General features: G+C 34.9%; 4 protein-coding genes across 4 annotated transcripts in view; 1 reads left to right on the top strand and 3 right to left on the bottom strand.

Moving 5' to 3' along the window:
* The window catches only part of LOC126695372 (peroxidase 3-like), a 65,215-nt gene extending 37,907 nt beyond the window's left edge, over positions 1-27,308 (bottom strand). The window contains exon 1 of the mRNA XM_050392092.1: positions 27,102-27,308. The gene's annotated coding sequence lies outside the window, so the exon portion shown is untranslated. The remainder of the gene's footprint in view (positions 1-27,101) is intronic.
* Positions 17,641-17,892, top strand: LOC126695375 (ATP synthase subunit 9, mitochondrial-like). Its single transcript, XM_050392094.1, has one exon. It carries the CDS (start codon positions 17,668-17,670, stop codon positions 17,890-17,892), a length of 225 nt encoding a protein of 74 aa, XP_050248051.1. The 5' UTR covers positions 17,641-17,667.
* LOC126695373 (peroxidase 3-like) lies at positions 19,061-21,841 on the bottom strand. Its single transcript, XM_050392093.1, has 4 exons — positions 21,532-21,841; positions 21,180-21,371; positions 19,759-19,921; positions 19,061-19,661 (listed from the first exon to the last, which is right to left on the bottom strand). The coding sequence occupies exons 1-4, from the start codon at positions 21,739-21,741 to the stop codon at positions 19,249-19,251; spliced, it is 978 nt and encodes a 325-aa protein (XP_050248050.1). The 5' UTR covers positions 21,742-21,841; the 3' UTR covers positions 19,061-19,248.
* Positions 23,459-27,159, bottom strand: LOC126695371 (peroxidase 3-like). The gene is made up of 4 exons (XM_050392090.1): positions 26,812-27,159; positions 26,461-26,652; positions 24,303-24,465; positions 23,459-24,205 (listed from the first exon to the last, which is right to left on the bottom strand). The coding sequence occupies exons 1-4, from the start codon at positions 27,019-27,021 to the stop codon at positions 23,790-23,792; spliced, it is 981 nt and encodes a 326-aa protein (XP_050248047.1). The 5' UTR covers positions 27,022-27,159; the 3' UTR covers positions 23,459-23,789.
* Positions 27,309-27,750: the final 442 nt, after the last annotated feature.

The following is a 27,750-nucleotide window of genomic DNA, read 5'->3' as shown; positions in this document are numbered from 1 at the left end:
AATCCTACTGGGCCTCTTTGGGCCTGCCGTTTATTCTTCTCCCAATGGCCCAGTACGGTCATTGGTTCTTTTATTACATCATTGGCGGGCTCTTGTGTCCCATTTGTTTTCTCTTGGGCGTCCCTGGCCCATTTGCTTTCCTTGGGTTTCCTTGGCCCTTTTCTTAACTTTGCATTCCCATGGGCTTTTACTGAGTTCTTTGGGCTTCCCCAGCCCAATAGCATTATCCCTCATCCTTGGGGCTCATGGGTTTACCATTAACCCCTTACTTTCTTTACTTTCATTAATTTGAGCCTGTCATGGCCCATTCTCATTTTTCCACATCATATATTGCCCATGGTTTGCTTTTTTCTCTCTTTCCAGGCTCATTTAAGCCCATTTACCCCCTCAAGGCCCATTTGTTTATCTCATGGTCTTGTTATCCATTATTCCTGCCGCTTGGGCTTAATGGATTTTCTATCTATTTACCAACTCTTTTTTGTTTGTGTTGCTGGGCTTCTCCTTTCCACTTGGACTCCCAAAATGGCCATCAACACTCACATTCAAGAAAAACAAATTCCACTATTATTTTAAGCAACATCCACCACATCATTCATATTATTAATTTTTAAAAATGTTTTAATGAATTATTTCCCAAAACAAACCCACATCCTCACACACTTTCAAGTTTCACTCTACTATAATGAGATTAAAAAAAAGGACATATTTGTTTTTACTAGCAGTGAGGGTTTTTAGTTGTGTGTGGTTGTGTTGAGATGAGCTTTGTTTTTGTTTTTATTTTGTTTTTCTTTTTTAATAATAACTAAGCAATAAGGCTGGCAGCAATATTGAGGAGAAAGAAAGCGAAAAACACATAGCTTGAGAATGAGAAAAAAAAATGTGAAGTTTTGTTTTGAAATGGACTGATATCTATTTTATTTGGAGAGAGTAGGTCATTGTTCATTGGATTAATTACAAGTGTTTGGATAATTGGAGAGCTTAACTATTATTTTATGGGTTTGACACTTTTAGGGTCCGTTTGGGAGTTTATAAAGGAATGGAATGGAATGTTCATTAAAGGAATGGAATGGAATGGAATAGAATGGAATGGATTTAGTAGGGAAATGAATGGAATGGAATGTGATTTAAAAATCTTGTTTGGATGTTATAAAATAAAGGAATGGAATGGAATTGAAAGTAAGTAACACCGTTTGGGAGTGACGTTGGAAGGAATGGAATGGAATCATTTTATAATAACATTACTATTATACCCCTCATTTTAAAGAACATAAAAAATAATCAATGAGAACTTATAATTGCTTTGAAATGCTTAGTATTTAGTGGATGATGTGAAACTAGTTAGCCACAATTGGGTCTGTGTTAGATTATTGAATTACAATATTGTTTTGTCAAGGTGAATAGATTGTATCACGCTAATCAATAATTTAACAAATGAAGATAATGGCATGAAAAATTGACAATAGTACAATTTCTTTATTTCAAAGTTCCCAATGCCACTAATAATGATTCTTTCACCACTATTGTCTTGCAGACATCCCACAATAACACTAGATTCACAGCCATGGCAGCAAAGAGAAAGAGGAGTTTCATACTTTTTTTGAGGAGTAATATGTCAAATACTTTAATAGTAGCAGACAAAGTGGTATAAAGTATATATCACAAAGTGGCATAAAAAAATTTATATTAAAAATAATCTACTCCAACTTATTAAAGTTCTAAACTACTATTTTTTTAATTAAAATACTTTTCATTTTACTTTCTTCTCATTTTAAATTTTTTTTACTCTTGTTTTTTTCTTAACCACACACCTATCCTTGTACACTAGCTTTAACATCTTAATAAGTTGTAAACAAATGCATAAAATATATTATGTATATATTTTGTTTAGACAGAAAGGGAATTGACGTTGATAAATTATAACATAGATTGATGGATAGAAAAGGGAACTATCTTGGTTTGATATTGGTTTTGTTATTTGCATTGCAAGAATTCTGTTGTGATTTCATGAATAAGTAGTGGGCAATAAATTTGTTTGAATTATTTTTGGCGAAGAATATATTCAATGAAATGCCTTGATTTGAATTTGGGCAGAGTCATGGTGCTTGGTCCTAGGCTGAATCATTTTCATGTTCAGCATTAATAGTAAAAAAATAAATTTCTATTCTAACTCAGTGTATGATTTTCCGCAACAGTGCATTACTTTCTAGTTTCTTCTCATTTAAATTTTTTTTTACTCTTGTTTTTTTCTTAACCACACACCTGTCTTTTGTCTAAACTTGTACACTAGCTTTTGTAGACATTTCCTCTTAACCATACACGTGGTGAAGCCTTGGAGCTATTAACTAATTGGATGATTGACTTAAAACTGCAAGTGTAACACACCACTTGCTTTGTAAATAACAAAAGAATCAAAGAGGAAACAGAGTAAAAAGCAAATTTGAGTTCTCCAGCGGTTCTCAGTTTCAAATTCACAGTAGTTCTACAACAGTTTTCCAGCAATTCTCACTTTCAAATTTCTAAATACAATTTTTTTTTTTAGCTGTACAGGTAACAGCAGTTTTCGTTTCTTTTCACTTTCATGGTTTTTAGTTGTACAGAATGTAGTTTGTTTTGGTTTTTAGGTGTACAAAAACACTATATATCGCTCTCATGAATCACTAGCAAACAATTCATAAAAATTTAAATAAAAAAAGAAAAAAAAAGACTAGCAAACAACCAAAAAGAAAAAGAAAAAGATAGACATACTTGGTTTGAGCAATATCTGAAAATTGCAGTAGACAAAAAAAAAAAAAAAAAAAAAAAAAAAAAGGCCAGCGGCAACAGCTTCACTTTGTAGAGGACGGACAATATTGTGCAAGAATTATAGCTTTATTTTTCTTACGGCTGAATGAGAAAAAAAAGGCTGATATTAAAGGGGTATTTTAGGGATTTTAACAAAAATTTCATTAAACCTAAATTCATTCCCTCCCATTCCTCCCAATTTTGAGGGGAACAAAAATTTGAGGTTTTGAGGGAAAAGGGAGGAATGAGCATTCCCTCCTAACTATTCCATTCCCTCCCACTTAAACTCCCAAACAAGGGAATGGACATTCCATTCCTTCCGTTAAAACTCCCAAACAAGAGGAGGGAAGAATATTCTAAAAATATTCCTTTTATTCCATTCCATTCCCTCCTCCCAAAAAGTTAATCACTTTTTTTTTCCCCATAAAAACTTTTTATAAATAGTTTATTAATATATACTCTAAAATGCCCTAAGGGTATATAGTAACCTTAACCTGACACTATTCAATATATATATATATATATATAAACCGTGCCCTTATTTTATTTGATGAGAAATTTTACTTGTTAGGCAAAGTTTAAATCTTCTAAACAAATGGGTTTCAAAAAAAAAATCTTCTAAACAAATGGACGGGCTGGCTATAGTTTTTTGAGGGCCTATATCTTTTTGCTATGTATACTGTGTAGAACATTTAAATGGGGGGGGGGGGTGGTCGGTGCCAAGGAGCAACATGGCTCTGCCTTGAGTGCGGCTTAAACCCACAAATGGGTCCAACCCCTTAAAAACCTAACTAGATGTGAGTTGGATGGAAAGAACTAAGGAGTAAGATTTGAGTAACCAACCACTAAAGTTTGCCTAGTTCCATTTTGCGAGAAATTTTTGGGTAGTCTCGGACTACAAAGTCAGCTAGTCCCAGCCAATAAAATTAAGCCACCTCACTAAAATGAGGTTACATCACTATACTTGCCATGTTAGCCCAATAAGGTTGTCTCCTTATAACGTCTGTTATCTCTGTTAGAAGTTAGAACAAATTCAAAATTTTTAAAAAGTTTAGGCATGAATGGGCGGGTCATTGAAAAATCTGGGAATATAAAAACTTTTCAAATTTCGTTTTTACTTTTACTTTTCTGTCTTTTGAATAAGATTGGGTTATATGCATTCCCTAAATCCACCACCTCTGATGAGGACTTGTTTTAATAATCAGTGGAGATGGTGTCTCCTCCTCCTTGCCTGAAGTTTCAGCCACAAATTGCCCTAAACCCACTCCTTATCTTGGCCTCCATTCTCAGGAATTTAAGGGACTTAGTTTATGTGTTTATTTATTTAATTTTTTCCAGTCTTTTACCTTGTTTCTAAGTATGATAGTAATCTATGAACAATTCAAGAGATGGAATGTATAAAAGATGATGAAAAAAAGGCATAAGTTGGGAAAATTTTATGACTCGAAAGGTCAATTGGAGTTTTTTTTTTTTTGTTCTTTGGCCGTGGAATGGAGATATGGGTATTTGATTTATGTTGTAGTAGTTCAATTTTTTTACTATCTCTATTGGTCTTCTCTATTCTCAGATTTTTTTCCCCTTGATTTGTTTAGTTAAATGTTTCATGAATTTGATGTTGCTTCACTGAATCTTTGTAAAATTTTATATGGAAGGTCAAATTAATAGGCTTGGTCCATACGATTACTCTCTTGAAATATTGTCTGCAAGGCGTTTGTGAAAATGCTTATTTGATTGGCATTGTCTATTGTCTTATGCTCTCACTTTTGGTGGATGGTAATACAGTGGTGTCATTTGTGGTGGTATTGTTTTAGCTATATGGTGTTCATGGAGCTATGAGAAGGGGGGAAAGAGGAAATTGTCTATAGAGAACTTTAGTCTGAATAAGGTCTATGTGAGGGCATGACTTTTTTTTTCCTATCTACAGGTGTTAATGTGTTTGATAATTATGCATATAAAGTATTTGAGAAAATGCAACTTAATGATAACTATGAATGTTTGAATTGTTCTCCCTTCCATGTAGCAAAAAATTAAATCATACATTCAAAGTTTACTAGATCACTGAATAATAATATTATATTGGCTTTGCTACTTAAGAATAGCTTTAGATTAGTCCTCTTCCATACTGAAGAATGATAAATTGTAAATTTTTCTGCTTGCTACTATATAAACTAGTTAATATTATTGTTGGTTTCCGTTAACAAGCTTTTGTTAATCAACACTACAAATCTTATTTAAACATTCCAATGGTTGTTATTACATGAGATTTGGGCTTTGAATATAAAATCTTGTATTCATTTGGATCAATGGAATTAGAAAACTTTTTTGGGCAAGCTATTTATGGTTAATACAAATTGTCTTACTGTGTGGGTTGAAGTATTGTGGCCTCCAATGAAAAGCTAGGCACTGGAGAATTTTTCAGTAGCCATCAGAATTCATGTTTCACCAAGCAAGCTTTATGTGCCAAATGTTGCTCCTTTGTTATCAAAAAAAGGCTTTGAAGTATTCAATGATCGATTGAAGTCGTTGTATTTTGAAGTTGGCAAGGCTAATTTTCAATTTTAGGCTTTTAGCAACAATTCAAATTTGATATATTCTAGTTTGTAGAACAACTTGGATAATTTTTTGCACTATAAACACTAAAAATCAAAGCCCTTAAATCATAATATCAAAAAAAAAAAAAAAAAAAAACCCTTAAATCATTGCAATCAATATGTACTCATGTACGATAGATTTTCCTATTTATGCTTTGTCTTAAAGAAACTAGAAACCAAAGGAATATGCATTCTTTACCTGACTATTAGTTCATAAAGTATTATAAAGAATTGAGTAATTACTTCAAGTTGAACAATTTTGATGTCTTGCATTATATCAAAATTTGATCCAAGAGAAAAGTAGACAAAAGATTAACAGAATTTTATTAAAATATACACTTTGATCACAAGGCCATACCGCCATAATAACAAGAGTCTTACTAAAATATAAAGTTTGATTACAAGGCCATAATAACATTATAGTTCCACATTTGATGTATCGCTTGCTTCTTGACTAAACATATCTGTGAACTCCAATGGCTCTTAGCTAGATCACTTTGACTTGCCTCACTCTTTGTTATGCAAGTTTTTTTGGTATCAAAGCTCACTCTACAATCCATTGAAGCTTCCAGCTGCCACAAAATCAAATGCCAAGCAACATGAGAGAGATTAACAGTCTCACATTAGATACAATAATATCAAAACACAAAACTAGACAAGTGCCTTAACCCCAAAACAAAAAGAAACAGGGCACTCTCCTAAGTAAAGATAAAGGACAACAACAGTTTTGGAAACCAGGACTATTTTAAAAAATAAAATAAAATTGACAAACAATAAACTTAGAAGTTAGAACACAAGCACAAAATGCATCTCAAGAAATCATATATAACACTTACAGACATAAACCACAAGTACAAAACGCATACAAAATCAAAATTCAACAATTACCCTACTAAAAAACGACAAAAGAAAAAAAAAATGGGGGGGGGGGGGGGAATTCCCTCACCTCCCAAAATGTAGTATTGAAACAATACTCGTTTTTTTGTTTTTTTATTGAAACAAGCTAGATAACCAACAGCAAAACAAGAACAGAATAAAGCCAACAACAACCCAAAATTTAGGTCCAACCAATTGATTCGAGAACACGGCCAAAATGGGAAATTAACCCTTTTTGCCAAACAATATAATTAGTAGGCACGGTTTTCAAACTATATTTTTTACTAACATCTCAAGTCTAAGAGGCTCGATTTTTGGGCTATAAATCAAGTCTTTGAGGGTTGGTTTTCATGTCTTGATTAGGTCTGATGTGGCATTTTTTCCACGTGGTGCTTACCTGGAAATCGAGTCTTTAAGACTTGATTTATAAGCCCAGACCCAAACACAAAAGGATTATAATAGCAGTCCAAGCCCATTCCAGATCTAGTTGGATAACACACGGAACCTCACCACTCATACCAGTTGCAAAGAAACTCCGGCCGAAACTGCAGGTTTCAGCCAAAGAAACGCCGATCTCTTTAGAAACCCAAAAAAAAGAATCAAAGATGAAAAAGAACAACAGCAACAACAAAGAAATCAGAGCCAAAAAAAAGAAGAAAGAAGCTGAAGAAGAAAAGAAAGCCAAAAAGGCATGGGTGTCGATTACTACAAGATTCTCCAAAACCCACCGACACCACCCACCAGCGACGCCACCATCAAATACAAGCACAGATTCATGACTGAGCAAAACCCACCACCAAAAAAAAAAAAAAAACCCAAGGCAAGCAAGCCCAAATCCACGGCGATCAAAACCCACCCATCACCCCACCGATCAGCAACCATCAAAACCCACCTAGCCACCCACCCATCAAAACCACCGATCAAAACCCACCCAGCCACCCACCCATCAAAACCACCGATCAGCAACCACTACCGCCTGGATCCATCACCTCCACCACCTGCATGCAGTCCGCAAACCCAGATCTTAAAAAAAAAAAAAAAAAAAAAAAAAAAGGATTGCAGATCAGGTGAGAGAGGAGAGGGGGAGAATAGTGAAAAGGAAGAAAGAAAAGAGAGAGCAGTGAGAGAGGACCTGATTCGTAAATCTAGCCTCTCGACTCGAAATGTTAGTAAAAAATATAGTTTGAAAACAGTGCCTACTAATTATATTGTTTGGCAAACAGGGTTAATTTCCCATTTTGGCTGCGAGACCACCAACAAAGCTGAAGCACTAAAATAGAACTACAACATTAAAAGGAGAACCAAACTAACAAAGCACAGGTCAATAACAAATACAAACAACATTCTACGAGAGCGAGCCAGCAAACCAAACTTTAAACAACTTCAAAAATGTACTATTACGTAAATACAAGATGCTTGGACTCATGATTCAGTAAAAGAACTAAAATATTCAAATATATTTGCAATTCATCAAGGCCAAAAAAAAAAAAAAAAAAAGCAATTTTTAGAACAGAAACGAGAAACCAAAAGAAAATAACTGGGCCAAAAAATTAGACTTAGCCATCAAAGCGTCAATACTTAGAAACAAGGTGAAAGACTGGAAAAAATAAATAAATAAATAAACACACAAACTAAATCCCTTAAATTCTTGGGAATGGAAGCTGAGATGAGAAGGAGTGGGTTTACGGTGATTTGCGGCTGAAACTTCAGGCAAGGAGGAGAAGACATCATCTCCACTGAGTATTAAAACAGGTCCCCATGGACTATCCAATAATTTCCCCCATTTTGCTAAACAAAGGTACAATTAATGAAATACTTTCTCTTGCTAATTATCAATATTTATTGGCAATAAGATTTAACTCCCTAGTCCCCACGGACTAATCAAGAGCTCATCGTCATCATCAAAAGGAATTTGGACCAAATTTAGACAAATGTTTACCATATATGTGCAGAATCCTCGCCACTTAATTAGCTAGATGGCAACCCCATAATAATCAACAAACATACCATTGGCCATTGCCATCCTCTATCAAAAAACTTAGAAAACCATTTGAGTTTCGTAGTCTGATGCTGGGGCGGCCCTAGGCCATGGCCTAAGCCTAAGGCCCCCAACATGGAAAGGCCCCCAAATATGGGGGCAATAAGTGTTTTTTTTTTTTTTTCCTTAAAGTCTAAAATATTACAGTTGTACTATAATATTACAAATTTTATTACCCAAATCTTATAAATTGACATGTTACCAATCACATGAAATAATTTAATACTAATTTATTCTTTTGTTGAAGTGTCACTTCATTATCACATCAGTTTGTAAATTTTTTGTAATGAAAGTTATAGTAAGTTTAGCATTTTCTCAAAAAAAAATAAAAAACAATATGAATTAATAGAAATGCAACCTAAACTCCATTAAATGAATGAAAAATGCTAAAGCTAATACAAATTTTATGACAAAAAACTTACAAACTGATGTGACAGTAATATGATCACTATCACTTAAACAATATATAAATGAATGTTTGAATAACTTTTTTATTTTTTTTTATTGGTGATATGCTAGTTTGTAAAACCTATATAGTAAATATCATTAGCTCACTTTGGTGTCATATTAATAAGTATGAATTAATAATAGATTTGAAAAAAAAAAATTTTATTTAAGTGATATTTAGATGTAAAAGGTCACTTTAAAATTTTCGCCTTAGGCCTCAAATTATCTTGGGCCGACTTGTCTCTGATGGCATGCATGATACAAACTCAACTCTCTCTCACAAAACCTACTCAGTTGGGAGATTTCCTTTTAAGCATTAATAATGAGAACGGCCTAGCTAGCCCATTAATGGGCTCAATGCTACCATTAAGTTTGAGGGAGTTGGAGTCCGAGCTTCTAATAATCAAACACAAAAATGTCTTTCTTTTCCCTTTGTTCCTCTCTTTTAAACAACTATTGACTATTTTTATTTATTTTTAATTATTATTTATCTAAAGGAGGTTTGTATGGGGCTTGCAAGTTTGTGTATAAACTGGTGGTGATGTACCATCCGTGGGGGTAACTTAGTGGTAGGAACACAAAGCTCTTCGTCTTGCTGGTTTGAGGTTGAGAGTTTTGAGTATTCACATGCCCTACTACTACACGAAGAGTCTCATACCATGTCTAATTCAAGTTTTCAAGTTTAAGTGAGTGAGACAGTGATCGACTATGAGCCAGTGGCGGCTCTAGGAATTTTGTTTAGGAGGGTCATTAAAAAATTTTAATAAAAAGAGAACTTGAATATATCGAGTTATCGACAAAAAAAATTAAAACATGAAGTTTTATGATTTTTTTCTACAAATTTTCAAATTTTGAATTGTTATATGATAATTTATTATGAGTATCTATTACCAATGTGGGTAGTGTGGGCTACTATTTTGTTGTCCCAGGGAAACTATTTGTTTGTACTCTCTGGGAAACTTTTTGCAGTCCCACATCGAAGACAACTCCCCCCACTTGTTGCCTTATAAGCTATGAAACTGAAGGAGTAGTGTACCATCAATTATTAATCCAGTTGGTATTATTTCAGGAAAAATACCCTTATTAAGGGAACTTTCTGGTAGTATGGGATTAATGGAGATTTCTGGTTTCCCTCAGAAATAAAAGACCAAATTAGAAGCTGATGGTACACTACTCCTTCAGCTTCACAGCTTATAAGGCAGCAAGTGGGGGGAGTTGTCTTCGATGTGAGACTGTAAAAAGTTTCCCAGGGAGTACAAACAAATAGTTTCCCTAGGACAACAAAAAAGTAACCCACAGGTAGCTATGAGCCTATGACTATTTTATTTTGTTAAGTTTATTTAACATTTTTATTTTTATGCAGTTGTTATTATCTATTTGTTATTGTTTTTATAAAAATATTTTAAACTAAATGACTAAATTAAACTTATTAGTTTTGTATTAATTATTGATGCACATAACCACACTCTTTCATATATAAAATTATACACTATGTGTCTACTTAACCAATCAAATGTTTGGAAAAATACTAAGTTTACAATTTTTTTCTTAAAATTTACTAACTTTATAACAAAAAGTTATTATAACATGATAACAATATACACACATATAACAAACCATCTCTATTTCCTAATTATTAAATTATATAAATTTATATTATATTCATATTGTACACACAAACGTCCACATATATTATAATTCACACAAATAGTATTATAACAAAAAGTAATACACAATTAATATTAGACACAATCACATACATAATATAATTTTTTTTTTTAAAAGTGACATTTTTAATTCACAAACACTTACTCGTAGAGTTGAAAGTACTTGTAATAAGAATGTGCAAAATTTAAGTCAAAGTATGCAAAAATATTTTTAAAAATAAATTAAAATATTAAACTAATAAAAAAATATTTTATATATATAATTTTTTTTTTTGAAATTAGGAGGTTTATTAACCCTAAATATAGAGCAGCGCTGCCCTGCTATGAGCTCCCTTTTTATTCAAAAAAAAAAGTAAAACAAGCGAAGACCTCATTTGTAAAAGTTCTAAGCTCAGCTCCTCTCTTACAAAAGGATGCCCACAGGGCCCACACAGTTTAAAGTGCAAATTAAATAAACACCCATCCCCAAAAAGATCACTACTTCCTGTCGCAATAAAGTAGTTAGCTTTGGAAGCTATATGCGAATAAGGGTTATGTTAGACATTTCCAACCCACTGTGCAGAGGATGGAAGGTACGACTGGGAGATTTAAGTCAGCTTTGGGTTGAATTCAAATAGGAGCGAATGCCAATACTCTGCTACTTATATGGTATGGTGACCCATGACGAAAACGACTGCTTGGTAGGGCTTCGACGTACTGACCGGATGAAGGCGGAGGATAAACCGTGCGGCACATGGCTGAGGGCAATGCAAGAAAGGTTTCAAAAACCATAGCTGGTCTTGGCTTCATTTTGTGATTTGGACAAGGAGGTTCAACAGAACACTTTTTCTTTTGCCCAGGATGCCACGATACTGGACCGGTCCCCGCGAAGTGCGGTGGGTGAAACCCATTCCCAAACAACGGCGGAAAAAGTAAATGAAAAAGATAGGGCTGACATGGGGAGTGGGGACACGGTTACCGAGGTGGAAATCCCGAGAATTCCTCACACGCAGCATGGCTGTTAGTTTAAGGAGCAACTAAAGGAGATTGACGCAGTGCTTTGTGGGGATTCGGCTAACACAACAAATCTCCATCTTGTAGAGTAGAGCACGGGTATGACCATGACATTACATACAAAGGTTCAGCCCTCTCTTGCGCAGGTGGAGGAGGAAGGTTTTGCTAGACACAATGGGGCCCAGGGAGAGTTTAATAACAACACAGTGACTTTACTTAGGCCATAGGGGCTTACCGGGCTTGCAAATCAAGCCCAGGTAATTTCTCCTCCCCTCTCTCCTTTCAACATGGGCCAAACTTCTCCAGCCAACTCAACTAAGCCCAAACTGAAAAAACACAACCAAGCATCTTTAAAGAAAGGCCGAGTGGGGCCAGCCATGCAAAGAAAAGAGAATAACCCACGTAGAGGAATAGAGATGGAGAAAAGCGGTGGTCTGGGGATAGGGTCCATGATGGACGTTGAGCAAACTGAGAAGACTGGGAAACGCAGAGCGCATTCTCCCTTGAAAATTATTTCGGGTACTGTGGAGAATGTGAAGAGGTATAAGGTAGAAGGGGACGTCATGACCCTTAGCAAACTCATGGCTCAAGAGTTGGGATCGGCGGTGGTTGCAGGTCAGCACCGCTAGGAGCAATGAGTGCGATTAGTTGGAACTATAGGGGGCTTGGGAACCCCTTCACAGTTAAAGCTCTCCACAAAGTTGTAAGGGAGGAAGATCCCACTTTAGTCTTCTTAATGGAGACTAAACATGATGTTACTGAGATGAAATGGATTCAAAGGAAGTTGGACAGAAAACAAGGGCTCGTGGTACCACGTGTTCGTCGAGGGGGTGGTCTTGCCCTCCTGTGGAGGTCCTCTACAACTGTGGAGGTGCAAACCTACTCACCCAACCATATAGATGCTATCATATCGGAAGGTCAGGGGATAGGAAATGGAGGTTCACCGAGTTTTATGGCCACCTCGAAACTAGTAGACACAGTGAATCATGGACTTTGCTCTCATGCCTCAGTTCTTATAGTGACCTCCCTTGGGTGTGTATGGGGGACTATAATGAACTCATGTTTGCAAGTGAGAAGGAGGGTGGAAATGCTAAACCAGAGGGTCAGATGAAACAATTTCGGGATGCGATCAATAGGTGCAACCTCAGAGACCTGGGTTACAAGGGCTCGGCATTCACCTGGCAGTGGAGGTTGGGCAATCGTGGGTGGATTCAAGAATGGCTAGACCGTGCTCTGGTCTCTACCAATTGGGTGAGAATATTCCCACGCTCCAAACTTTTCCATATTGCTTCCTCTACTTCTAACCATAGTATATAGCTCCTTAAGGCATCTAATCCCTCTAGGCAGAAGTTCAGGAGGTCAAAACTGTTTCGGTTCGAAGCCATGTGGCTAAGAGATGAGGCATGTAGTGAGGTGGTCTAGGATGCTTGGGTTAGAGGTGAAAATAGGGGTTCTCAATGGCCTATGGCTTGTTGCTTGGAAGAATGCCAATCTGTTTTGGGGTCGTGGAACAAAAATGTGTTTGGCCATGTGGGTAGAAGAGTCTCAGCATTGTAATAGAAACTACAACTTTTGGAGAATTTAAACATGGGGGGCGCAGTGTTGGATGATCTACATGAGACTAAACTATAGTCAAACAAAGCACTTGCTATTGAGGAAGATATGTGGTTATAGAGATCAAGGAATAGTTGGCTGAAAGCAGGGGACAAGAATACCTCTTTCTTTCACACCAAAGCTGCCAACCGCCTGCAGCGTAATACTATAACTAGGCTACTGGACTCCAACAATGTGTGGATTGAGGACGAGGAATAGATTGGTCGAAAGTTCATTCAGTATTTTGATGGCCTCTTTACCTCCTCTGACCCTCGGATTGAGGGCGAGCTTATTGGAGCTATTGAGCCAAAAGTATTGAACAGGATGAATTCCTCACTGAACAGGGAGTTCTAGGCAATGGAAGTTGTGATAGCCTTGAAGCAGATGCACCTCACAATGGCTCCGGGTCCTGACGGTATGCCCCCTTTATTTTACCAACATTTTTGGCCTACTGTTAGTAATACTGTTATATGTACTACATTGAATTTTTCTTAACCACGACATTGCACCACCCAAGTTTCATAAGACACATATTGTGCTTATCCCAAAAACGAAAGATCCGAAAAGGGTTTCGGATTACCGACCAATAAGCCTGTGCAATGTGGCCTACAAATTGGCTTCTAAAGTGGTGGCAAACAGAATGAAGGTAGTGCTACAGGAAGTGGTGTGTGAAAATCAAAGTGCTTTTGTAGCGGAGAGGTTAATCACAGATAATGTTTTGGTGGCACATGAAGTGATGAATCATATTGGCAAGCTTCGAAAATCCAAAAGTGGGGAAATGGCATTAAAACTAGACATGAGCAAAGCTTACGACCGGGTAGAGTGGGAGTGCTTAAAGCAGATAATGTTAAAGCTTGGTTTCTAGGAACAGTGGGTGCAAATAGTCATGAGATGCATATCGTCGGTCTCTTATGCAGTGAGAATTAATGGTAAGCCATGTGGGGAAATACATCCGACGAGTGGTCTCCGATAAGGCGACCCCCTCTCGCCATATCTCTTTCTCATTTGCGCGAAGGGTTTATCTGCTTTACTCCATAATTCAGTCCAACGGCAGAGATTAAGAGGGGTGGCTGCCTCGGGCGGGGGCCCTAGGGTGTGTCATCTCTTCTTCGCAGACGATAGTCTCATTTTTGGGAGGGCCACGTTGGAGGAATGCGCTGAAATACAAAGGGTGCTTCAGGTCTACGAACAATCATCCAGGCAACAATTAAATCGGTTGAAAACCTCCCTTTTCTTCAGCCCTAACACAACTAATGAGGTAAAAGAGTCAATCAAGGCAATGTTTGGTGCAAGTGAGATTCGGCCCCATGAATCCTATCTCGGGCTACCATCATTGGTGGGTCGGTCAAAAAACAATACATTTGCCAACTTAAAACAGAGGGTTGCCAACAAAGTGTCGGGGTGGAAGGAAAAACTCTTGATGATTGCTGGGAAAGAAATACTAATCAAAGCAGTTGCTCAGGTTGTCCTGTCGTACTCCATGTCTTGCTTTCTCTTGCCTAAGAAACTTTGCAATGATCTGACTAGCTTGATTTGGTAGTTCTGGTGGGGTCAGGTTAAAGATGAGAAAAAACTAGCCTGGCTAAGTTGGGAAAAGTTGTGCATGCCGAAGGAAATGAGAGGCTTGTGTTTCAAAGAATTGAGGTCGTTCAACCTGGAGCTTTTGGCTAAGCAAGGATGGAGGCTGTAGACTAATTCCACATCTTTATTTGCCCGTGTGTTCAAGGCAAAATACTTCCCCCACTGCTCATTCATAGAAGCAGATTTAGGCCACCACCCTTCCTATGCTTGGCGGAGCATAATGGCTGCTCAAGGGGTGGTGCAAAGGGGCATGAGGTGGCAAATAGGCTCGAGGGAGGGTGTAAGAGTCTGGTGTGACAAATGGATCCCTAAGCTGACCTCATACAGTATTGTTACAAGTGAAGATGCCTGCCCGAATATTATTGTGGTCTGCAATCTCATAAACAGAGCATCCATGGAGTGGAAAACAGAGCAAATCCGTTGCTGCTTCACAAAGGAGGATGTCAATGCTATCCTTAGCAACCCATTAAGTCTGCATTGGCCAAAGGACAGGTTGATATGAGCTGAAACACCAAGCGGAAAATTTACGGTCAAAAGCACATATCGACTGGCCTATGAGGAAAGCAGGGGTGGCGGCAAAGCAGACTACTCGAACCCCTTGGTAAGGAAGAATGCATGGAAGGGCCTATGGAGATTGAACCTCCCCCAAAAAGTCAAGCATTTTTCTTGGAAGGCTGCTAGAGACATTCTGGCCTCCAAGGAAGCACTACGGTAGAGGCACATTGACGTGGAAGGTGGTTGTGCATTATGCAGGGTCCTGATGGAAAACATTCTCCACATCCTTTGGTTTTGTGCTTATGCCAAGAATGTGTGGAACACAAGCAAGTTCTCTCTCCCTTTTGACATGGGTCCCACTTGGAGCTTCTTGGATGTTTTGGAAAAACTTCTAAGGCTTGAGGAAGTGCAACCCGGGCTGGCTGAAGGGTTTATCTTTGTGTACTGGGGCATTTGGAAAGAAAGAAATGTTATTCGAACCGGTGGGAGGGGCAAACTTGGACGGGTCACTCTAAAGAACTCTCTCGGCTTAATGGAAGAGTTCTAGTTGGCCAATGAGGCTCCGTGGAAGCCAGCCGCTGCGGCTCCCGAACCAGTACGGTGAACGCCTCCACCACAGGGCCACTACAAGGTGAATATCGATAGGGCCGTGTTTGCAAACCAGAGGAAGGTGGTGCTAGGCGTTTTGATCCGTGACAGCAACAGAAATGTTATCGCTGCTCTTAGCTGCCTTTGTTGGGTCCACTTGGTGCACTGGAGACGGAAACAAAAGCTTTAGAGATTGGTATGCGTTTCGCTCTTGACATCGGCATCCATGATGTGGTGTTTGAGAGTGATGCACTGGGTGTTATCAATGTAGTTCAGGGGATAGTGACGCCGAGTTCTTCAACCCATTTCATCGTTGATGGCATCCTCCAGCAAGCTTGCATGTTTCGGTCCTGTTGTTTTACTCACACTAAAAGGCAGGGAAATGTCCCTGCCCACATGTTAGCACAGTATTCTAAGTCTTTAGTTAGTTACGTTGCGTGGATAGAGTCCTGCCTGAGCCATATTAAGCAGGCTTGTGCCCAGGATATTAATGTAGCTTCTACTGTTTAACTCTTGAATACAACTTCAGTATTTCCTATAAAAAAAAAAAAAAAAGTAGTTGTCCTAACCATTACTGCCCAACCGTTTGATTTAGACTACATCTGTCAAATAGGGAGAGGGCGGGTAAAAAGCCTGTAAACACACATTTTTGCCACACATTTTATTGCTAAAATGAATACTTGTGAAAACTTAAAAAGCCTGTGAACACCTGTGAGCACTTGTGAACACTTAAAAAGCCTATGAACGCCTGTGAACTCTTAATTTTAAAACTAAGTAACAAAATATTTTATTTTTCAAATTACTTAGTAAAATTTCTTTGTTTTAGAACTTGATTTTAACAAATCTGAGTTTTGTATAAAATTTGATACTTAAAATCGAATTATAAGTGTATTTTTAAGTAGAATTTGACTTAAAAATTCTAAGTGTATTTTCTACTTAAATTTTTTTAAAAATTTAAGTGGCAAAATTTACATAGAACAAAGATATTTTGCTAGATAGTTTAAAATATGAGCATTTTCCTACATAATTTTAAAATAAGGGTATTTACTCATTTTACCCCACATTTTACTATAATTTGCAAGTGAAGTAACAAGGGTGACTTGATGCATTAAGGGGCCTAAGACGAAAAATGAACTAAGACCTTTTATATATTTAAAAATTACTTTTAAAAAAAATAATTTAATTCTACTTAAATTTTATTATCTTGTTTTAGATGTAAAATTACTAATTAACATGAATCACCTAAATTTTTTTTTTTTTTTTTGAAAAAGTCAATAAAAAAAAAATGACAACTTTTCACACCTGTTGATGTGGTAGATTAATAGTGATAAGTAGAAAAGTGATATTAGTATTGGATCTAGATGAGAATTAGTAAAAATTTACCAACTTAACTGTTGTGAAAAATGTTGTGATTTTTTTTTTTTTTGGTATTTCTTTTTTTTTTTTTTTAGAAGTGCTAAATTCATAACATTTTCACAACAAATCCTAGGTGTTATGTTACTAGTTCTAATTTGAACTTTCCACTGAAATTACTTTTTTAACCACCAATAACAGTCAGTAACAACCTATCACTTAAAATTTATTGTGAAAAATATTATGAACATAAAATTTCTCTTTTGATAAAAAAATAGAACACACTAATCCACGACTTGCAAGTTTTCCGAAACCAAACTAAATAGAATTGTTACTTTCCAAAAATGCTTACTGAAAATCAAAGAAAGAAGGTCCATTTTCCCACATAGTTCGTCGGTCAAACCAACGATTCTCTTCTCATAGTAATAGAGAGATATTTTTCTAGCTAGACACTTCTATCAATGCAATGAAAGAACCGTCCCTTCCTATTTGTTTGTCTTGTCAGATAGAAAGAAATATAGACCCCAAAGAGCCTTTCTTTACCACTTTAGGGGTGGGGGTTAAGGTGGGTGCCCAACATAAAAGGAACGAGGGGAAAAATCGACAAGAAATCCATAACAAAAAATTGTGAATAAAAAAGTGTGACAAAAATTCTCAACCCAAGATGTTAGAAGGTGCAAAATCAATGGGTGCTAAAACTGCTACAATTGCTTCAGCGGGAGCTGTTGTTGGTATTGGAAACTTGTTCAGTTCTTTGATCCATTCTATGGCACAAAATTCATCATTGGCTAAAGAATTATTTGGTTATGCCATTTTGGGAATTGCTCTAACCAAAGCTATTGCATCGTTTGCCTCAATGATGGCCTTTTTTATTTCATTTGTATTCTAATCGAAGAAAGAAGGTTGAACTTTCATAAAGTAAGCACATCTTTCACATAAGAAAATGAAGGTGGGCTTGGTTACGATCTTGTTTATTTTATTTTTTGGCTAATATTTGAGTTTAATTAATACTATTACAACGAAAGAAATAGCCCTATTAGTTATAATTAGGGTTTTTTATTTTATTATTTTTACTTGGGGCCTTAGGTGATTGTCTCTTTTGCTTATACGATAGAGCAGGCTGTGGATGTAATCTAACAAGTTGACAAATATGTACATTATAATAATATAAAGTGTTTGGCAAAGTGCGTGTAATTAATTGATTCCCTTAATTTTCTTCTTAATTAAAAAAAAAAAAAAAAAAACAGTTCTACCATCGATGACAAGCTCGTGAAATAGTGACTTGCCGCCAGAACAAAAGATGCGCTATTGCCTATAGAGAATGGTTGTTTATACTTTGTAGTCGCAACTTGCCTTCAGGCGTTAATGAGTTTGTTGCCGTTTAAAATCACATGCTGTTAGCGTACCGGCATTACTATTCAACGTCTTTCTGGCTTATGATTATGATAGTTTCCTATAATTTGTTGTGTAGGACATCGATCTAGTAAATGAAGTGAAAACGATGTTAGCAAGTTTTAGCATCACATACACAAAAACTTGTATTGAATTATACAAAATTTGCATGGCCACGACTTTGTTGTGTGCTTTATTAGTAGGTACATGTCACATTTTTCAAATTATAGATCGATGTAGCATTTTGCTTTTATTATGTAGAATTTTTCAAATTATAAGCCAATGTTTATACTATATAGACTTAGTTTGGATAGCGTTTTCAGGGGGCGTTGTACGTTGGTGTTTAATTTCTGTGGGTCCCATGCATTGATCACGGGACCTGCAAGTACTTTTTCAGCAAAAACAACTTTAAAATTGGGTTCTATATTACTATTCATACATTTAAAAATTATTTTGTTATAGTTTTTTTAGTTTTCAATAATAAACGAAATCCAAACAGACCCATAGTCCTTATAAACAATTAATAATCCACAACAGCCAAAAATAAGAAAAAGAAACATTTAAAGAGTGCTTGAGAATAGAATAGAGCCAGTTTCAAAGAAAATGAAACGAGAATGACACAAGTATACTGGTTCAATTCGAGATTTTAGAGAAGGAGCTCCATCTATCATAACTTCTCTTTTATTTGGTTTTCTTACAAGAACGTAAAGAAAGGAAAACTACGATGAAGCACTACATTTATTCGCACAACAAATTAATATAACAAAACCACAACAAACAATTTCAAACTAGCATGGTACCAAAACCATGAAATTTAATCCACCAAATTAAAGAAAGAACGAAAAAAAAAATTCTAGCTATTCACTACTGCACATTGCTTCCTAATCTCACCGGTTGACCCGGTCTTAACATTGATACGACCCATTTTCTCCATGGACATGGCAAATCCATCATAGAAATTTTGAATCGGTCCTTGAAGTAGTTGGGTGACGATAGTCCTAGTTGTGGGGTTCGTAGCTAAAGCTGCATCGGATTGGAACAGACCTCGTCTTTTAAGTAGAAGTGAGTAGTAGCTAAGGTCAAATGTTTTGCTACTTCCAGGGTCCATCTCAACTATTGTGGTATTATCATTAGGATTTGTACACTTTTTTGCCAGATTGGCAGCATATTCAGGTTCTAGAGCTGGGTCCTGATCACCCACACCAGTGAAATCATACAGACGGGCAGAAAATGATGAACAATGAGATACACCAATGGTGTGAGCACCTGAAAAAAATTGATTAATATGATGTAGTAGTATCAATATAGATTAATTTAGTATATGACCGAAACAAGTGCTAGGAAATTACAATGCTTAGCTTACCTGAGAGCAAGACCATGTCATTTAAGTTAAGACCCTGGTTGGAAAATCGTGTCTGGAGAATGGAGAAGGTTCCATTAGGAGGTGGGAGGTTGCTCAAGGCTTCTGACGAATTAGAGATTGTCCCATCTCTTCGACCAGTTGGGACTCTCCAAAATGGACCTCCCTGTCCAAAACATAACATAGAAACTAGTAAAAATGGTCTATTCCCTTACTCATAAAAAGAAAGATTATGGTTTTATTTTTTTAAAATACCATCATTCTTTATCAAAACGGCACTTTTATTTCTTCGGATTTGTGGAAGAATGTCACTCTTGAGTTTGGTATAAATGCAACAACTAAGTTCATATTCTCTCATATTGTAATTTTACTAACAATATATTCCATTTTTATGAAAGATTCTTATCCAAATTATGGACGAAATAACTCTCCACCTTTAATATTTGTGGATGAATGACAGTCCTTCCTTAAGACATGTATAAATTAATATGATTTTTTTAAAATATATTTTTTCAATGGAAACTTAAATGTTACATTTATACAAACCTCAAGAGGAAAGTGTCATCCCATGAAACATTTAGAGGGTGTTATCTTGTAAAATCTCAAGGGTGTAATTACCCTATTAGTTTTTCTAAAGAAAATAGTAGAGCCATGATTTCAGTTTAAGGAAACCAAGATTGAAACTAAAATTAATCTAAAAAATATTAATAACAAAATAAATATATTTCATAGTATTAAAATATAGAAAACAAAAGTTTTTTTTTTTTTTTTCACAAGTATATATCTTTTTTTTTTTTTTAATACAGAAAAAGCTCCGAAGGATGTATAATTATTCAATCATACGAAGATCATTATTGTAAATACTAAGGATATAAGTATATATCTTGTGAAATTTTTTTTTCACAAGTATATATCACAATTGATTACAAGTATATGTTTCAAAAATAATAAATCTAATAGTTTTTTTCACAAAATCTTTTACAATCACTTTAGTGGCAAGTTGTAAATGACAAACAATAAAATGATTGAATGATTGGTCCTTTAGATTTTTTGGGGAGGTACCCCTCACCACCCTTTAGATTTTTTATATATGGTTGCGTGACATATATCAGAGCAAAATTGTTTATTACCCTTAGATATTGTGTGTTTATATATATATATATATATATATTAAAAATAAAAATAAAAATATCAGTTTTTGGGCTCTCGCCACCCTTGGCTCTCCCGTTGGCTAAAGACAAATTTATTTATTTTTTTTTTTTTTTCTATAACTTTTATAATTGTGGAGTTGGTCAACTGTGAGTACACAGTAGACATAGCTGAGTTGATCATGGTTGATCTACTCAGAAATTATAAAATTTGTAGTGAAGAAGTTATGTATATATGCAGGATAGAGCTAGAATAAAATTGTTTTGAGTTCTCACTGTGGCTACAACAGAATCTCTTGCAACCAAAGCAGTGATATCTGCACAAGAAACTATGCCAGGACATTCAGCTTCAACTAGGCTCTTCACTCTGTCAATGAAGTGAAAACCTCTGAGTGTCAGATTTGGAGTAGCATCCTTTTCCGCTTGGTTATTTGAGGTTGAATTCAGAAGCAAAGATGCATCACACCCCTGAATAAGAGGCAAAAACATGAACTTCTCTGTTAGTAACTACAGCCAAAAGAGGCAATATCTTTACATTCATATATAGTAAAACACTCATGAAGAATAAGCTAAGAAAAGCAGTGTGGAAAAAAAGTTCATGTGAGAAGATAAAAGAGTTGACACAAACCCTGACAAAGCAGTCATGGAAGTGCATCCTTAAGAGGGCAGCTGCCAATGATGGAGCATTGTGGATGTGCTGGTTAACAAAGTCTTGAATAATCTTCTCAGCTTTTGGGCATTTCTTAGAGTAAAAACCCAACTGCAGTTGAGCTTGTGTTGAGCCTAGAAATCCTAAAAGAACTAAGATTGCTATCCCAAAACATATTATCCCCCCCATTTTCAAGTCTGAGTTACTATATTTGGAAACGATGTATGTCAAAAGAACTTCTTTAGAGGAGAGGAAGCAAAAATGTGCTTATAATTTGGAAACCATAAGGTGTTAAGGGGGGAGATTTATAACCTTTAGCTACAGGGCCTACGGCCCACAGCTATAGATAAATAATTTTTTCTTACAATTTTTATTTACGTCAAATTTTTCATTACATTGCTATTACATATAATTTTAAAAAACACTATTGGATACTATAAATACAATATTAATTTACAATTGTGGTCAGTGAAATTCTACCAAATATAACACAAAATAAAATAATAAATTGGTTAAATAGTATCTCATAAATTGAATTGGAATAAGTGCATGAGGTCGTTCATCTTAATTACAGTTTATTACATTCAATATCTTTTCATACAAATTATCTTAATAGAAACATTACAAAAAAAAAATGCTCATTAGTTTACAAAAAAAAAAAACAAAGAAAACAAAAAAACAAAAAATCTAAACAATTTAATTTATATGAAAAGCTAACAAAAACAAAATCTAATTTTGATTCAAATTTAATTTTCTCTAAACTTTGGTTTTAAAAAGTTAATATATATATTATATAGTTAGTAATGAACCATACATAATTATGGTATATTACATAAATGACTTATAAACTCAAATTGTTTTTAGTTATTAAAAAAAAAGTTTATAAATATAAAATCATTCAAAAATTATGTTTTTTTAATTAATTTATTTATGATTTACTTATATTGGATTCCTCGTTTTTTACATTAAATTAACTCATTTGGCACAAAATTTAAAAAATTTATATTAGATGAGATACATGGTGTAAAATTAAACTTTAATTAAAATCCAATTATTACATTGAATTAACTCATTTGGCACAAATATTTAAAAATTTAAATTAGATGGGACACGTGATGCAAAATTAGACTCTAATTGAATTTCAATTTAAAATTTAATTGAATTTTCTCTTAACTTTACCTATTATTATATATATAGATTGGCTATTAAATAATATGATTTGTTAGGGCTGCCCCTTATACGACAAGAATAGTAAGTTCCTAAGTTAGGGCCTTAAGGCATGTATTGATTGAATATTTTTTTTTCTAAACGGTAACGTGTAAAATTAGAAATCATTGGTTGCTTTAGGTATAGTTTATAACATGATTTTAATGTATATAATAGGGACAATTTTTTAACAATTTTACCGGTGGCTAGCATAAGAACGTGGATTTGGTAGATAAAGCAAATTAGCATAGGGCTCCAAGGAATAAAATTTATATACACAGAGACAAAAAAGAGAGAGAAAAAAAAAAAAAGTACTCACCCGCTCCTACAACTGATGAGCTGTCTACTTTCCTAATCTATTATATTGGGTACCTTCTGCCACACATATGGTATGCTGACATGGAATAGACAATTAAGAAATTAAAAAGTGTGACACATAACGAATAAGGTGTGTTAATTAAGAATTGCTCTTTGGCATGTTTTTTTTTTTTTTTTAAAGAGGGAATGAATTCTTATTACGTGAGCACGCCTCTACTATAAAATCAGAAAGAAGAAAGGGATTTTAGAAGGAACCAAGCAATGCTAAAGGTGGTAAAAGTTACAATTTCTACAAAATATGTCCTATATAATTTGTTAGGAGCATCAAGGAATATTTCGAGGAATCTAAAATTTAAAGCATTTGGACAAAGAACAATTCACGTTGAAATAACAAGGGAAGGGTGGGTCTACAGTCCTTTATTCAGAATATATTGAAAAACCAAGGGAAAGTGAGAGGGGGGTCTACAGTCCTTTATTTCTCTGTTTATTCAGAATATATTGAAAATCCAAAGGAAAGTGAGAGGGGGGTCTACAGTCCTTTATTTCTCTGTTTACGTAGCAGAAAAATACTGGTCCGATCCATCTACTGTCCATTCATTCACACTACAAATTAATACAACAGAACTACAACAAACAATTTCAAACTAGCACGGTACAAAAACCATGAAATTTAATCCACCAAATTATAGAAAGAACGAAAAAAAAAAAGAATTCTAGCTATTCACTACTGCACATTGCTTCCTAATCTCACCGGTTGACCCAGTCTTGACATTGATACGGCCCATTTTCTCCATGGACTTGGCAAATTCATCATAGAAATTTTGAATTGGTCCTTGAAGTAGTTGGGTGACGAAAGTCTTAGTTGTGGGGTTTGTAGTTAAAGCAGAATCGGATTGGAACAGACCTCGTCTTTTAAGTAGATTTGAGTAGTAGCTAAGGTCAAATGTTTTGCGACTTCCAGGGTCCATCTCAACTATTGTGGTATTGTCATTAGGATTTGTACACTTTTTTGCCTTGAGATTGGCAGCATATTCAGAGTCTAGAGCTGGGTCCTGATCACCCACACCAGTGAAATTATACAGACGAGCTGAAAATGATGAACAATGAGACACACCAATGGTGTGAGCACCTGAAAAAAATTGATTAATATGATGTATTAGTATCAATATAGATTAATTTAGTATATAACAGAAACAAGTGCCAGGAAATTACAATGCTTAGCTTACCTGAGAGCAAGACCAGGTCAGTTAAGTTAAGACCCACGTTGGAAAATAGTGTCTGGAGAGTGGAGAAGTTTCCAGTTGGAGGTGGGATGTCGTTCAAGGCTTCTGACCTATTAGAGATTGTCCCATCTCTTCGACCAGTTGGGACTCTCCAAAATGGACCTCCCTGTCCAAAACATAACATAGAAACTAGTAAAAATGGTCCATTCCCTTGCTCATAAAAAGAAAGATTATGGTTATTTTTTAAAAAAAATACCATCAGTCTTTATCAAAACGGCACTTTTATTTCTTCGGATTTGTGGAAGAATGGCACTCTCGAGTTTTGTATAAATGCAACAACTAAGTTTATAGTCCCTCAAATTGTAATTTTACTAACAACATATTCCATTTTTATGAAAGATTTTTATCCAAATTATTGATGAAATAACTCTTCACCTTTAATATTTGTGGATGAATGACCGTCCTTCCCTTAAGACAAGTATAAATTAGGATCCCGTTTATTTTGTTGAAAATTGAAAACTGAAAATATTGTAGTAAAATAATTTTTAAATATGTAAATAGTACTGTAAAACTTATTTTTAATAAAAAAATTATTGAATAAAGAGATTTGTAGGTCCCGTAAATAATACATGGGGCCCACTAAATAGCATCATTCCAATGAAAATTTGGATTATTAAAGAGGTGGTGGGTCTATGCACAATGCACGAACCCTTACGTGAAATGCAAACGTCAATAAAAAAAAAAAAGAAAAAAAAAAGAGAGGAAAACGCAAATGCAACACCGTGGATGATTTGTAAGTTTTGTAAATAATACATGAGACCCACTGAATAGCATCATTCCAGTGAAAATTTGGATTATTAAAGAGGTGGTGGGTCCATGCACAATGCACGAACCCCCACATGAAATGCGAACATCAATATATATAAAAAAAAAAATAAAAAAAAAAAGAGGAAAACGCAAATGCAGCACTGTGGATGCCAATCCAAACACATACTTAATATGATTTTTTAAAAAAATATTTTTTTAATGGAAACTTAAATGTTACCTTTATACAAACCTAAGGAGGAAAGTGTATCTCATTCAACATTTAAAGGGTGTTATCTTGTAAAATCTTAATGGTGTAATCACCCTATTAGTTTTTCCAAAGACAATGGTTGAGCCATGATTTTAGTTTAAGGAAACCAAGATTGAAACTAAAATTAATTTAAAAAATATTAATCAATATTAATAACAAAATAAATAAAAAATTATATGTTAATGTAATTTTTAGGTTTTTCCATAATTATGATTGATTACAAATATATATTTCATAGTATTAAAAAATAGAAAACAAAAGATTTTTTTTTTCACAAGTATATATCTTTTATCTTTTATTTTTTTTTTATACAGAAAAGCCCCAAAGGATGTATTATTTTTTTTTTTTTTGATAGGAAGGATGTATTATTATTCAATCATACGAAGATCATTATTGTAAACACTAAGGATATCAAGTATAAATCTTGTGAATTTTTCTTTTTTACAAGTATATATCACAATTGACTACAAGTAAATGTTTCAAAAATAATAAATCTAATAGTTTTTTTCACAAATTTTTTTACAATCACTCTAATAGATAAGATAACATTATTTATCTTTAAATTGTGCGGAGAGAGGTAAACAGTGAAAGCGTGTCAAAGCACAAAACTATGAGGTTGAAGTGGGACCCATTACACTTTAATGGTTGCTGTTTTTTTGCTAATCAACTTTAATGGTTGCTCTGATATAGGTAACATGGTTGCCTGGCATTTTTTTGGGAAGGTCCCCATCGCCACCCTTTAGATTTTTTATATATGGTTGCGTGACATATATCAAAATTGTTTATTACCCTTTAGATATTGTGTGTATATATATATATATATATATTAAAAAAAAAAAAAAAAAAAAAAAAAAAAAGAGTTTTTGGGCTCTCACCACCCTTGGCTCTCCCGTTGGCTAAAGAAACAATTTTTTTTTTTTTTTACTATAAATTTTATAATTGTGGAGTTGGTCAGCTGTGAGCAGTACACAGTAGACATAGCTGAGTTGATCATGGTTGATCAACTCAGAAATTATAAAATTTGTCGCGGAAAAGTTATGTATATATGCAGGATAGAGATAGAATAAAATTGTTTTGAGTTCTCACCGTGGCCACAATAGAATCTCTTGCAACCAAAGCAATGATATCTGCACAAGAAACTATGCCAGGACATTCAGCTTCAACTAGGCTCTTCACTCTGTCAATGAAGTCAAAACCTCTGACTGTCAGATTTGGAGTAGCAACCTTTTCCGCTTGGTTATTTGAGGTTGAGTTCAGAAGCAAAGATGCATCACACCCCTAAATAAGAGGCAAAAACATGAACTTCTCTGTTAGTAACTACAACCAAAAGAGGCAATATCTTTACATTTATATATGGTAAAACACTCATGAAGAATAAGCTAAGAAAAGCAGTGTGGAAAAAAGTTCATGTGAGAAGATAAAAGAGTTGACACAAACCCTGACAAAGCAGTCATGGAAGTGCATTCTTATGAGGGCAGCTGCCAATGATGGAGCATTGTGGATGTGCTGGTTAACAAAGTCTTGAATAATCTTCTCAGCTTTTGGGCAGTTCTTAGAGTAAAAACCCAACTGCAGTTGAGCTTTTGTTGAGCCTAGAAATCCAATAAGAACTAAGATTGCTATCCCAAAACATCTTATCCCCCCCATTTTCAAGTCTGAGTTACTATATATTTGGAAAAGATTTATGTCAAAAGAACTTCTTTAGAGGAGAGGAAGCAAAAATGTACCTGTAATTTGGAAATCATAAGGTGTTAAGGGGGAGATTTATAATAGCTACAGGGCCTGTGGCCCACAGCCAATAGATAAGAAGCAAATTGAACAAAGTCGATTCACCTAGCTAGCCAACATGTGCTCCGGCTAAAACTTTATCATACTTTATATACAATTGGCTATTAAATAATATAATTTGTTAGGGCTGCCCCCTTATACGACAAGAATAGTATGTCCCTAAGTTAGGGCCTTAAGGCACGTATTGATTGAATATATTTTTTTTCTAAACGGTAACATTTAAAATTAGAATCATTGGTTGCTTTAGGTATAGTTTATAACATGAATTTTAATGTGTATAATAGGGACAATTTTTTAACAATTTTTACCGTTGGCTAGCATAAGAACATGGATTTGGTAGATAAAGCAAATTAATATATAGCTCTAAGGACTAAAATTTATATACTAATATACACAAAGACAAAAAAGAGAAAAAAAAAAAATGTACTCACCTGCTCCTACAACTGATGAGCTGTCTACTTTCCTAACCTATTATTATATTGGGTACCTTCTGCCACCCACATGGTATGCCGACATAAATTAGACAAATAAGAAATTAAAAAGTGTGACACGTTACGAATAAAGTGTGTTAATTAAGAATGGGCACCG

The sequence above is a fragment of the Quercus robur genome, chromosome 8 (genome assembly GCF_932294415.1).
Source record: "Quercus robur chromosome 8, dhQueRobu3.1, whole genome shotgun sequence".
NCBI lineage: Eukaryota > Viridiplantae > Streptophyta > Magnoliopsida > Fagales > Fagaceae > Quercus > Quercus robur.
The sequence above is the reverse complement of the archived record's forward strand: the minus strand, read 5'-3'. Positions and strand labels throughout refer to the sequence as shown.